We start from the raw sequence: 14,658 nt of genomic DNA on the forward strand, positions 1-14,658 counted from the left end.
AATTTTTGTCTCATCTGACCACAGCACCTTCTCCCAATCACTCTCGGCATCATCCAGGTGTTCACTGGCAAACTTCAGACGGGCCGTCACATGTGCCTTCCGGAGCAGGGGGACCTTGCGGGCACTGCAGGATTGCAATCCGTTATGTCGTAATGTGTTACCAATGGTTTTCGTGGTGACAGTGGTCCCAGCTGCCTTGAGATCATTGACAAGTTCCCCCCTTGTAGTTGTAGGCTGATTTCTAACCTTCCTCATGATCAAGGATACCCCACGAGGTGAGATTTTGCGTGGAGCCCCAGATCTTTGTCGATTGACAGTCATTTTGTACTTCTTCCATTTTCTTACTATGGCACCAACAGTTGTCTCCTTCTCGCCCAGCGTCTTACTGATGGTTTTGTAGCCCATTCCAGCCTTGTGCAGGTGTATGATCTTGTCCCTGACATCCTTAGACAGCTCCTTGCTCTTGGCCATTTTGTAGAGGTTAGAGTCTGACTGATTCACTGAGTCTGTGGACAGGTGTCTTTCATACAGGTGACCATTGCCGACAGCTGTCTGTCATGCAGGTAACGAGTTGATTTGGAGCATCTACCTGGTCTGTAGGGGCCAGATCTCTTACTGGTTGGTGGGGGATCAAATACTTATTTCCCTCTGCAGAATGCAAATAAATTCATATACTTTCCACATTGTGATTTTCCGGATTTAATTTGTGATGTGCTATCTCTCACTGTTACCAATAACCTACCCTTCAATTATGGGCTGCTCATGTCTTTGTCAGTGGGCAAACTTACAAAATCAGCAAGGGATCAAATACTTATTTCCACCACTGTAAGTTTGTAAGTCTAAGTGCTTTGAAAATATGCCTCCACATGTCATCAGCAAATTTATTCACCTCATTCATTATTCCCATTTAAGATCATTTATAAAGATGTTAAAAAGCAGTATCATAGCAGAGACCCCTGAGGAATCCCCTCTCCATTGAAAATATTGACCATTCTACCCTACTTTCTGTTTCCTATCTTTTAAACACTTCTTAATCCACAATATCACTGTCTAATATCCTCAGAAGTCATTCATGATGTACTTTGTCAAATGCCTTCTGAAAATCCCAATACACAATATCAACGGGCTCACCTTTATCCATAAGTTTATTCACCCTTTGAAAGAAATGCAGCAGATTGGTGAGGCAAGATTTCCCTTGGCTAAATCCATGTTGGCTTTGTCCCATTAATTAAAGCCTATGTATATGCTCAGTAATTTTGTTCTTTATTATAGTCTTGTAATGGAATATTTTAAAGATTGTTTTTCAACTCTGCTCTAAACCGACAATCTAATTTAAAGTTCCTGTTTTCTGACTGAAACTAATTTTTTCTTGCAAAACAAGATGAAGTCATGTCTCCGATTTATTTTGTGCAAAAGGGAAGTGGAGCATGTTTAAGGGTCAAGAGATAAACCATCTGGCCAGTGGCTTGTTTACTTGAAACCAAGAGCATGTGACTATATTCTCTTGCACATCTTTGTAATTTTCCATGGCTCTGAAAAAAACTAATAAAAAGGGGGAACTTTGAACAGTGAAGCCAGAAGCTCATCTATGGGTGGACGCATTGCATAGAAGGACCTTTTCCTGGTCACAAGACTCCGGCTTCACTGAAAAAGGGGCTTCTCTCAGCTGATGTAAAAAGCCTGGATGATGTAATGATCAGTGATGTATGTATATTATCTTTCTTTATTCTCCTGGTCAAGAAACTCCTAGCTTCGCTGATAAGGAAGCCTGGCTGTAGTAATTAATGACCAGTGATGTAATGATTATTGCTTCTTTTCCTGGTCTAGAAACTCCTAGCATTGCTTGAATGTAGAGACCAGCGATGTAATGATTGTTTATAGGTATTGTTTCTTTTCAGTTATATAGCTTAATCATTGTATATATCTTAATCATTGTGTATTTAGAACCTCTAATAAAAGTCTCATTTACCTAATATGAATCCAAAAGAATCCACAGTATTTACTGAATAGTCTGTGTCAGTAAAGCAGGCTGTAAAACCAGGTCGGAATAAGTCTCTACCACTTTGCCCAGCACTGACATCAGGTTCACCAAACTATAATTTCTCAGGTCACCTCTGGAACCCTTTTTATAAAAATTGACCCTCCAATATTCTGGTACCATGGTTGATTTTAAAGATAAATTATATATTACTAATAATAGCTCTGCAAGTTCATTGCAAAATCCTCAATTTGTTTCTATTCAAACAAACCCTCACAAAGAACAACCATATCTCAAACAATTAACTATTACCTGAATTGGTTATTACTCTGTTTACCATTAACTTTCTCTTTGCTTCATGTACAATTTCTCATTCATAATAGATTTTCTAAATGTTAAACATCCATAGCTATCCCAGTATGTTTATGATACTGTATTGTAAAATTGGATTCTTACAACAAATTACTTTCTTATGCATTATTCTTTGTTATGTATCCTATACTGTTATTGTAAGCCATATTGAACTCAAATTTGTTTGGGATAATGTGGGATATAAATTTCACAAATAAATAACTAATTTTTTTTTTAGATCTATCCAGTGCTTTTTTTTTGCAGAAAAAAAGGTGCCGGTACTCATTGTGGGTGGAGTCACCACATATGACTCCACCCCTATTATAGCCACACCCACATTTGTCACACCCCTTATACCATCCATAGCGCATATAAACAGACATCATTGAAAATATTATACTAGTATAGGAGAAAAAAATAACATGATTTTTTTCATTATAAATAATTTCTGTAAGCTGTTACAGCTCCAGTATACCCAGTGCAAAATAAGACAGCAGATGTAAATTCTCAAATTGGACATATTCCAAACACTAAAATGAAAATAAAATGATTTTTTTCTACCTTTGTTGTCTGGTGACTTTGTTTTTCTGATAATGCTGGCTCAGTATCTGATTCTGCTGCTATCTGTCCTCTTAACTCCGTTTCCAGGGCTTCCTTTCCATTTATTTCTTTACTTTCCTCCTTTCTTCTTCATTTCTTGCCCTACATCCGTAAGTAAAAGCTGGGTCCTCATCAGACTTGACTGTCCAGTGGATCCAGCTTCTGCCTATTTTCTACATCCATGTGCAGTTTTTCTCCTCTCTTTCTTTTCCCTCATCTCATCTCCTTCCTCACTGTTCCCTCGCCTCCATCTATGTCCAGCATTTCTTCTCTCTCCCTTCCCTCTCCTCTATCCACCCATGTCTAGCAGTTGTCCTCTCCCCTGCCCTCCATCCACCCATGTCCAGCGACCTCCCCCCCGTCCCCCCTGCCATCCACCCATGTCCAGTGATTCTCTCTTCCCCCTGCCATCCACCCATGTCCAGTGACCCTCTTGCCCCCTGCCCTTCCCTGCCATCCACCCATGCCCATCAACCCCCCCTGCCCCCCCTGCCACTCACCCATGTCCAGCAACCCCCCATCCCCCGTCCCCCCTGCCATCCACCCATGTCCAGCAATCCCCCCTGTCCCCCCTGCCATCCACCCATGTTCAGCGATTCTCTCTTCCCCCTGCCATCCACCCATGTCCAGCGACCCTCCTGTCCCCCTGCCCTGCCCTCCCCTACCATCCACCCATGTCCAGCAACCCCCCTGTCCCCCCTGCCATCTACCCATGTCCAGCGACCCCCTGTCCCCCCTGCCATCCACCCATGTCCAGTGATTCTCTCTTCCCCCTGCCATGCACCCATATCCAGCAACCCTCCTGTACCCCCTGCCATCCACCCATGTCCTGCAACCCCCCCTTCCCCCTGCCCTCCACCCGTGTCCAGCAACTCTCCTCGTTTTCCCTGCTCCCCCTCCTTCCAGTCCCCACCTGCCTACCAGCTCCATGCCGACGACCCTCTTCTCCTGCCACCCAGCAGCATGACCAAGCCTTTAAAAAAATCTACGAAGCGGCAGAGCGGTGCCTCGCATCTGCCTGTAAAAGAAGAAAAATTGCCTCGTCAGCCGGCCTTCCCTCATTGTGTTCCGCCTTTGCGGAAATAGGAAGTTACGTCAGAGGGCGGGACACTGTGAGGGAAGGTCGGCCAACACGGCGATTTTTCTTCTTTTACAGGCAGACGTGAGGCACCGCTCCGCCACTTCGTAGATTTTTTTAAAGGCTGGGTCACGGTGCCAGGTGGCAGGAGAAGAAGGTCATCGGCACGGAGCTGGTAGGCAGGTGGGGACTGGGTCGGGGAGGGAACCAAAAAAAAAGGTGCCGGTACACCGTACCGGCGCGTACCGGCACAAAAAAAGCACTGGCTCTATCAGTACTCTGGGATGTATACCATCCAATTCAGGTGATTTGCTATTCTTTAGTTTGTCAAATTGCCCCAATAAATCTTCCAAATTATTAGAGATTTGTTTCAGTTTCTCTGACACATCAGAATTGAATACCATTTCTGGTACTGGTATTTCCCCCAAATCTTCCTTGGTGAAGACTTAAGCAAAAAAAAAAATCATTTAGGGGTACTTTTACACTAAGGTGCGCTGAAAAATGGCCTGCGGTAGTATAGACACGTGTTTTGGGTGCACACAGATCTATTTTTCAGTGCATCTGCAAAAAATGCCTTTTTAAAATTTTTGCTGAAAATAGATGTGCGGCAAAGTCTCATGCCCTAACCGGGCGGTAATGACTTATGTGCGTCAAATGCCACTTGGCGCATGTAGCGGATGCGCAAGAGAAAATAAAATTTATTTTTTGGATGTGTGTATCAGACGCGTGCCAAAAATGAAATTACCGCAAGAGTCACACGGTAGCCAGGCAGTAACTCCATTTTGGCGCACGTTGGGAGTGCGTAGACGCTTACGCGGCTTAGTAAAATGGCCCCTTAGACTCTGTGCTATGGCCTTGTCTTCCCTGAGTGCCTCTTTTGCCCCTGGGTCATCTAGCAGTCTAACTGATTCTTTTACCAGCTTCTTGCTTCTGACATACCTAAAAGAAATTCTTATTATGTGTTTTTGTCTCCAAGTCAATCTTATTTTCAAAGTCTCTCTTTGCCTTTGCATTTGACTTGCCATTCCTTATGCTGTTTCCTATTATCTTCAGTCGGATCAATTCTTCCATTTTCTGAAGGATGATCTTTTAGCTCTAATAGCCTCCTTTACCTCACTTTGTAACCATGCCGGCTATCATTTGGCTTTCCTTCCCCTTTTTCAATATGTGGAATGTATCTGGTCTGGGCTTCCAAGAAGGTAATTTTGAACAACATCCATCCCTGATGTAATTGTTTGATCTTTTGCAGCTGCTGCTCCTCTAAGTTTTTTGTTTGTTTGTTTACCATTTTTCTTATTTTATCGTAGTCTCCTTTCTGAAAGTTAAATGCTAATGTACTGGATAAAATAAAAAATAAAAAAAACTGAGCAGGATAAACTCTGTGTAATCCTGTGGGAACAGAAGAAATAGAAATCAGTGAAGTAGTGTATGCATTATCCTTCTCCTAGGCCAGAAATGAGATATGACCAGAGGCAAATCTGAAAATCACTGGAAATAGAGAATTGTCTTGAATATTTCTCTTCTGTACATTGTGATTCTTTCTTTTCACTAATTAATGCATTACTTTGGCAACATTATCATGCCAGTGGTTTTTTGGATTCTGAATCTGGGTGAATGAGGAGGAAACAGTGTGTCAGTTCTGCTACTTTTATTGCTGTTGCTATTGCTATCTCTGGAAGGCCCAGTGGGCTTCTGGTTGGTGATAGAGAGGACGGAGAGCTCCCAGGATATGGGTTGCCTGCTAATGTGACTAAACATAAAGTAATTTGTTGCATCTAAGATTCTACCTTCCATTCCCCAAGAAAGTTATACCACTCTTTCTCCATTTCAGGATCAGTCCCTGCTCTTCCCACAGAAGTGCACTCCAGTCATAAAAGGACTCATACATTTCCAGGAAAATATCCAGAAGTTATTTCAGTGCGATGGAATTTCATGGAAAGTGTGGCACGCCTCAGTCAAGGTATGCATTATTGAAGAGAAATACGATTGAGTTAGTCTTCTTCAGTGCTTTTTATTTAATTAGCCAGGTGATTACAATAATGTAGTTGATGGCAGATAAAGATAGAAATACTCAATAATTTTTTTTCTAGATTCATTAAAATCACATGTTGAAGGAGACAATCTAACTTTGTAGTCTGGTTCATTAAAACTAAATACCGCACATATATGAAGACAGTGGAAAACATTGAAGGTTAGATGTGCTAACCAGCATTCACATGCGGTAATGTGTTATTTACCTCAGGTTCCATTTTATGCAATGTGATCTATTTACTAGTAACATATGTTCAAGGCATAAGTGCATTAGTAAATCTAGGCCAAAATGTGAAAATCAAACAAAAGAATCACTGTAAAGCACCTTTTTTTTCCTAAAGCTTAGCACACCTCATTTTCAAAGCAGATGGACATCTTAAAATGCCTATAAAACATTCATCTGCTAAAAAGGTCAAATCCTGGTTTTGGAAAGTCAGAATGTGGACATTTCACACTGCAGTTCGTCAAAATAGCGTGTTGTGGCTGTGTTTTGGATGGGACTAGGGAGGGCCAAATAGAAGGACATCCAACAGGGATTTTCAAACGGGAAGAAATGTCCATGTCTAAAAAGAAGGATGTTTTTATCTAAACTTGTTTCAGTCAAGTCCAAGTTACAAAAAGTTGGTCTAATTGAGCAGCTGATCACTGGAGGGATTAAGGCATTACCCCTGTTAATCCCCCAATGGTTGCTATCCACTTCCCTCTCCGCTGAAAATGAAACTGGAAAGGAAATCCAGGCTCTCACTCCCACCCCTCATCACATACTGCCCCACCCCCGTCACACCCCCCACCCTTCCCCTTCACACACCCCTAAGGGTGTCCAATCCTCCCCTCCCCTTACCTTACTATACTGCCCTGGTGGTCTACTGATCTCTTCGGGGCAGGAAAGAGCCCCCTCTTTCCTGCCCGGAGCACCTGCATGCTGTTCCTTGCTGACTCTGGTCCCGGTGTCAATTCAAAATGGCCACCGAGAGTTGAAGCGGCCTCGCAAGACTTTAACTCTCGGCGACCATTTTGAATCGGCACCAGGACCGGTATCAGCAAGAAACAGCATGCATGCGCTTTGGGCAGGAAAGAGGGGGCTCTTTCCTGCCCCGAAGAGGTCACTAGACCATCAGGGCAGTATAGTTAGATAGAGGTGTCCCGCTGTGGTTGTTGGTGAGCCCTTAGGTTCCCTGAGGCCTGGTAAGACCTCCGAGGACCGCAGCGCACCCCGAATCTTCACCCGCGGCGACCGCCGTTCACCGAGGGTTGAGCCCTCAGCTGCAGGCGGCCAGCAGGACTGCTGGAACCGCGGGGTGACGGTCGGCTTGGCTGGTAGTCAGCAACTCAGTCTCTAGAGGGCAGCTAGCAAGGACGGCTAGCGCAGGAAAGGACACAGTCTCTGCAGGGGGCTAGCAAGGAGGGCTAGCTGGAAGAGGAACGCAGTCTCTGGAGGTGGCTAGCAAGGGCGGCTAGCTTGAAGAGGACACGGACTCTGAAGGTGGCTAGCAAGGACGGCTAGCTGAAGAGGACACAGTCTCTGAAGGTGGCTAGCAAGGACGGCTAGCTGAAGAGGACACCGTCTCTGAAGGTGGCTAGCAAGGACGGCTAGCTGACGAGGACGCAGTCTCTGAAGGGGGCTAGCAAGGACGGCTAGCTGAAGAGGACCCAGTCTCTGAAGGTGGCTAGCAAGGACGGCTAGCTGAAGAAGACACAGTCTCTGAAGGTGGCTAGCAAGGACGGCTAGCTGAAGAAGACACAGTCTCTGAAGGTGGCTAGCAAGGACGGCTAGCTGAAGAAGACACAGTCTCTGAAGGTGGCTAGCAAGGATGGCTAGCTGAAGAGGACCCAGTCTCTGATCCACTGTGTGGGCTTCTGACGAACGAAACGGAAGCATTGGACTCTTCCTGTTTCGTTGTTTAAATCCCCCGCCCGTCCCTCCCCTTCAAGCAGCTGGAGCCAATCCCCGGCCTAGGCAGGCAAGGGAGGCCTGGATTGGCCAGCCTGCTCGGCGGGCGGGATCTCCTTGTCAATGCGCCAATCTGGCGCGAGTAGGCGGGGCTGGCTCGCTGGTCCGCTCCAGCGAGGGAGACGACGACGCCGGCTCCGCCATCTTGGCCGGCGTATCCCCTTCTCCGAGGCCGGCGTTCGCTCCAGCGGTTCGCCGGCCTCGGAGCGGCCCGTGGCAGCGCCGGCCCCGTCAGCGGCTCGTCCTCGCCGCCTCGGATCCTGCGGCCTCCGTCGGTCCTCGCCCCCCGCTGTGGGCCCCCAGGTAAGGGCCCGGGACGGGACAAAAGGGAGGGGAGGATAGGACACCACTAGGCTCACCAGCCTGCCCATTTGTCCGGAAATCCGGACAAACGGGCAGGCTGGCAAAACCCGCCCGGTTGCCCGGCCATATCCTCAAAAAGAGGACATGTCCGGGTAAAACCGGACATATGGTAACCCTACCTGCAGATGTTATGGCCATTCTGAACAAAGTAGTAAGCAGGTTAGAGGAGTAGCCTAGTGTTTAGTGCAGTGAACTGTGAAACAAGGGACTCACTTCAACACCCCTTCCAGAAATAGAAAAATACCTGCTGTACCTTAATATATAAAACACCTGCAAACCTGAAGGCTATTGGCATGATGTACATTTAGGAACAGTAGATACTTTTCGGGTCCTGGAGGGATCACATTTATTTAAAAAAAAAAAAAAAAAAAAAGAGTTATAGTGGAGTTTGAACATATGTTCCTTGGTTTACAGGTCCACTACACTACTCCTGTGTTCTGTAGGGACATCTCTGTGTCAGTATTTTTGAAAATGATGCCAGAAAGACATTCATGTCCCTGGTTTTCTGTAGTTCAAAAGTTAAACGTTTCACTTTGGAAAATGGCTATTCATTTTAGACATCAATGCAAAAACATCCATCACACAGCCATAATCAACAGGAAATCTAGACATTTTTCCTGTTTGATTATGGCTGTGAGATGGCCATTTTTTTTTTAACGTTTTCTTAAGGGATTTGTTTTTTCTTCCAACTCAGACCTTTCCCTTGGGGGAAAAACTTGAGTGCCCAAAGTGAATTGTTGCTTAACAGACAGTCTGACTAGCAGTTACCTGTATCAGCACTTCTTTGGTCTTTATTTACCCACTATGGTTTACCTGAAGACAAAAAGCAGGCCACTCTGAAAAGGGTTTTGACGTATTTGGTTTTCTATGGAGCAGCTGGTTGAGGAACCAACAAGAAGGAGAAAATTCTAGACCAACAGCCCAGTGCCTCCAACTTTTTAAGGTAGAGGAGGGGAGGGGGCTTTATGACACCCTCATCTCTGGGCACACTGGCTGGCCCAGCATTGAAGGAGAATTCGAACATCAGGAACGAAGTTTCGCTCAGCCCTGTTGGACCTTCACCACTTCCACAGCTATGAGATTCCCAGGCGTCGGGAGCATGTCAGACTCCTGAGAGAATGTTGTCTGACGGGACCAGGGGCATGCTGGCTCTTCAGGAAGTGCTTGTGGCCAAAATATCATTGAGGGAAGGGACTGTCCTAGTGGAATCTATTTACAAGATCTATGCAGGAATTTCTCCTCAAGCCTATCAACAGGCACAAAGGATTAACAAATGTGAAGAGGAGTTGAAGACCCAGGCAGATAAGTTGAACTTACTAGATTCTTTCATTCAGAAGTTTCAGTGTTCAAGCATCTTTGATTCAAGATAGATTAATGCTGCAGCAAAAAATTGAGAATTTGGATCACTTTAGTAGGCAATTAAACTTACGACTTCTGAATTTTCTTAAAATTCTGACTGCTACACCTAAAGATTTATTTTATAGGTTTCTAAAAAAAAAAATTTAAGTATGCTGATTCTGGACTTTCACCGTTACATAAAATATATTATTTGCTGGTTCTACTTTTGGTAAATCCTTGGTCTGCTGATAGTTTAAATTTAACTAATGTATTGGAAAATTCGGTTGAAGAGGTAGTCTCTAGATCAACTTTGCTTGTAACTTTTGTATTTCAGCAGGATAAGGATGCACTTATGCTTACATCAAATGACTATAGTAGATGGACCGTCCATCAGCAGGTTTGGGTCTTTTTTCTTAGTAGATACACAATAGCAATATTTGTCATTAGTCCATTTTTAAACATTTTACAAAAATAATTTGAACACAAAATTGCACACTTATCTTTAAAAAGAAGTACTTCTCAATATGAAATCCTCAAGTGACATGGCAGCTATTTTGAATGTGGAGCTGGCATGGACAGGAGAAGCTGGGGATTGCTCCTGCCCTGACTAGGCCACTAGACTACCAGGGCTTCTAAGGTAGGCCTGGGGCAGGCTTACGGATGGTGGGAGGGTGGCATTTTTGGTCAAAGGTACAGAGTGGTCACCACTTTTGGATGGGAAGGGGGAGAGTTTTGGTTCAAAATATGGCCGGACCTGAATTTCAGGCTGGTTTCAGTGCCGAAACCGAAATTCTGTCGGCTGTACTTTATGTGCCTATTTAGTGCACAACTGTTAACATTTTCTTTATAGAATTACCCCCTTAGGGAGCAATTCTATAACCTAGGCACTCACATTTACTCACACTTTACACATGTGAATGTTTAGAATACTTGCACATATGCGTGTATGTATGCATTTAGACGCTTATATGTCAGCCTGCCGCATAGGCACTATTCTGCAAATACTGTACCTGCTTAACTTATATAGTGCATACATAGAAGGGGGGTGTACACAGGGGAGAAGCATGACCGGGACATAAGCACAGCTCCCACTTATGTACAAAATTTACAGAATACTAACTTACACATGTCCTGCCGCATTACACACTCACACGTACACTAGCTCTATGGCGAAGAAATAGAACAAACCAGTGTGGTGGAGTTTAACAGAAATTATTCACCACAACGGATAGAACACATAAAATACTCTCTACACATTGTAGTGAATAAATTCTGTTACACTCCACCACGCTGGTCTGCTCTATTTGTTCACTGGTCTGGAACTTGCAGATTGCTTGCCTGTTTGTTTTTTGGGACCATAAGTGCAAATACCTACATGTTAGGTACATCTGTACCAAGTTCCACTCATATTCTAGAGAGGAGCCTAGGCCTCTAGCTTCCCTAATAGAACAGGCTGTTACCATGCGCCCTTGGGGTGCCCAGATGGAAGCACCCATTTATTGAATTGCCTTCATAATGACTGTTTATTCGAAAAGATTGTATCAGACCTCAGAATTGTAAAACTCAGCCACAAACGTTAAGACTGCTGAACATGCATTTCAATCTTTCTTGTTTTCTTTTTTGACTGTGCATATAAACCCCCTAATTCTATAAAAGTCGCCAAAAATTGTGCACACAAATTTGGGCATACGCCCAATTTGCGTGTGCAATTTAATTGAATAATGAGCCAATTAGTGTCAATAATTGGCTTAAAAGCAATTATTGGCACTAATTAGACTTAATCAGCATTTATGTACGTAAATTCTGGCGCGGGATCCATGCCTAAAATTTACATGTGATTGTAAAAAGGGGGTGCAGAAATGCAAGGGGCAAGGGTGTAATTTATTTATTTATTTGTACAGAACTTATAGCCCGCTAATACCATTACAGTTCACTGCGGGCTACAAAACAAGAAATGAACACAATATTCATGCTATAATACAATTGCTCATGTTTGATTTATTCTTACTGAACACCGTCTTGAGTGAATTCCTTCAAAAAGGCGGTAAATAAATCCTAATGATAAATAAATAAATAAAAATACTATATACTATAATATTCATAGAAGCTGCAGCAAAAAGGGGCCTCTGCTGGTGTGGGCATGTGTTTTTCACGGATGCCGAGGCACCCTTTTACTGCAGAGGGTAAAAGGGAAGTCTCTGTTTCCTGCAGGAAATTGCCGCATGGCAAGTAAAGCACTAGCCATGTGGCCATTTCAGGGGGGAGCCCTTACCACCACCCATTGAGGTGGCGGTAAGGGCTCCTACACTAACCTGGCTGCAACACGGCAGCGCATGGCACTGCCAGATTATTGCGAGGTACACTCCGGTGCTACAAAAATAAATATATTTTTATAGCCCTGGATATGATGGCACACTGCTGCGGTAGCCCGGCGGTACTTCCTGTTTAGCGAGCGGTAAGCCCGCACATAGTACCGCCACATAGTAAAAGGGGCCCTTAATTAGAAGATCCCAATACAAATTCCTTGAACAAAAAGGTCTTAAGCATCCTTCTGAGCTTCAGCAAGTCAGAGCCTTGTCTCGCCTCCAAGGGCAAAGAATTCCAAAAACCTGGAGCCTGATAAGAAAGAGAAGATGGAAAAATTCTTTTATACCCGACATTCCTGACTGATGGAAAAGACAACAAACATTGTGCCCTTAGACGTGATGGGGGCGTTCCATTGTTATCGAATAATGGGGATACATACATATATTTGCACCACATTTCAGTTGATGCAAATGGCTGTGCCTAAAGTAAGCTACTATTCCCGGGCATAAGAGGTATTCTATAAACTGTACCTAACTTTAAGCATGGCTTATAAAATAGTGCTTTTTTCAGCGCCAGTTTTTTTTGTGCCATTCATAGAATCTAGCCCAAAATGTTCTTCAAAAGATATTTATATGAACTACTTCAAAAATAATTAAACACTGTTGCTTATACTACTACTACTACTTATCATTTCTATAGCGCTACTAGACATACACAACGCTGTACACTTGAACATGAAGAGACAGTCCCTGCTCGAAAGAGCTTACAAGAGAGACTCTTGCTCACCAATTATTCTGATGTCACATCTACATTTATCTTAGTGTTCAAATGAAGACTATAAAGGTTAAAAAATAAATAAAAACAAAAAGAAAACAAGATAGAAAAAAAGAAAAGAAGAGAAAATCTAATTTTAAAGAGTGAGGTAAATAATAATGTTGAAAGCCAGTATAATGGAGGTTTTATAGGTTTAGAATTGAAAAAGAGATGACGGCTAATGTAAAAATGTGTGCTTACAGGAAGCTTTTTGTATCTTTGAGATCCTTTTCCTCCTTTCTGGATAAATTTAACATTGCATGATTTAAGGTGACTTGATGTTTAGTGTTTATCACCTTATTTTCTCCTTTCAAGCTTGTTTATCTGAACATATGCCCACTTCTTTCAGGATATCAGTGCCAAAAAATGCCCTTCTGGTTGGACGCATCACAGTGACAGCTGCTATATCTTGGTCACCGAGCAGAAAGCCAACTGGAATACAGCTGCCCGAGCCTGCCGTGAACAGTAAGCAAACACATTTAACAGTCTTCCAGCACCTTCTACCCTGCTTGAAAAATGAGCTTCAGAGCTCGCTCCACATCACTTCTTCCTTTTGTTAGAAAAAATCATACACTGAATGTTGTGAAGCAACAGCAATAAGGTTTATCTACTGAAGTTACTACAGCAGAAGCAGCAAGGTATTGGATCTTGCCTGATTTTTTAATTTCTAAGAGATATCAGATGATGCAGCATTAAGTTTAAAAGCTAAATGTTTTTATATGAAATCAAAAGTGAGGACTGCAGTGGATTTTTCTGTTGCTCAAAATTGTCAGGAATTAATTGTTGTTTGTATTTTATTAATTAACCAGTATATCAACATTCATGGATTATTTTTAACTATATACCTCCTGATTCTATAACTGTCACCAAAAATTGCACATGCAAATTTGGGCGCTCACCGAATTTGCACGCACAATTTAATTGAATAACGAGTCAATTAGCACCAATAATGCAATTATTGACGCTAATTGAAATCAATTAACATGTACATGTATAAATTAGGCACGTGATCCACGCCTAAATTTTATGTGTGTCCCAGAAAAGGGGATGTAGAATTAGGAGGGTCATAGGCGTTTTAGGGCAGAGTGTGAGCATGGATTCAAGTTATGCATGCAACTGACGCACAACCCCTGTGCTTAAGAGCTATTCTATAAACTGTGCTTAATTTTAGGCACAGCTTATAGAATAGCGCTTAAGCAGGGGTTTTTAAGTGCCGATTTTTTAGGTGCGATTTTTAGAATTCAACCCATAATGAGCGGAGGAGTGGCCTAGTGATTAGGGTGGTGGACTTGGTCCTGAGGAACTGAGTTCAATTCCCACTTCAGGCACAGGCAGCTCCTTGTGACTCTGGGCAAGTCACTTAACCCTCCATTGCCCCATGTAAGCCACATTGAGCCTGCCATGAGTGGGAAAGCACGCGGTACAAATGTAACATAAATAAATAATGTTTATTCCTTTAAAAAATTATTTAGATGTCCTTATAGGCTTGATTGATAGTTTAAGGATTAGCCCATCTTCCGAAAAAGAGACATGCACTCTGCTTCCACTGCAGACCAGTTGTGAATATCCAGAATTGTTATTGGAGTGTTTGAATATACAAAAGATGGGCCCAAATAGAATCCTATGTGCCTGCCCTGTTTCTGGGGTGCATGGAGGCAGAATTCATTCACAAATGTGCGTTTGCTTCATTTGTGCACCTAAAAGTATAAAGTGGATGCAAATTACTTTTGTATGGGAAAATCTATGAATTAAGAACATAAGAATAGCCATACTGGGTCAGCCCAGTATTCTGCTTCCAACAGTGGCCAATCCAGGTCACACATACCTGGCAGAAACCCAATTAGTAGC

The 14,658-nt window shown here is 43.2% G+C and overlaps 1 protein-coding gene across 1 annotated transcript in view; it reads left to right on the forward strand.

Annotated features, from left to right (window-relative positions):
- The window catches only part of FREM1 (FRAS1 related extracellular matrix 1), a 307,907-nt gene that overhangs the window by 279,513 nt on the left and 13,736 nt on the right, over positions 1 to 14,658 (forward strand). The window contains 2 exon segments of the mRNA XM_030194282.1: positions 5,839 to 5,967; positions 13,160 to 13,275. Of these exon segments, the coding sequence (XP_030050142.1) occupies positions 5,839 to 5,967; positions 13,160 to 13,275 (245 nt within the window).

Source organism: Microcaecilia unicolor, chromosome 2, assembly GCF_901765095.1.
Source record: "Microcaecilia unicolor chromosome 2, aMicUni1.1, whole genome shotgun sequence".
In the NCBI taxonomy this organism is placed as follows: Eukaryota; Metazoa; Chordata; class Amphibia; order Gymnophiona; family Siphonopidae; genus Microcaecilia; species Microcaecilia unicolor.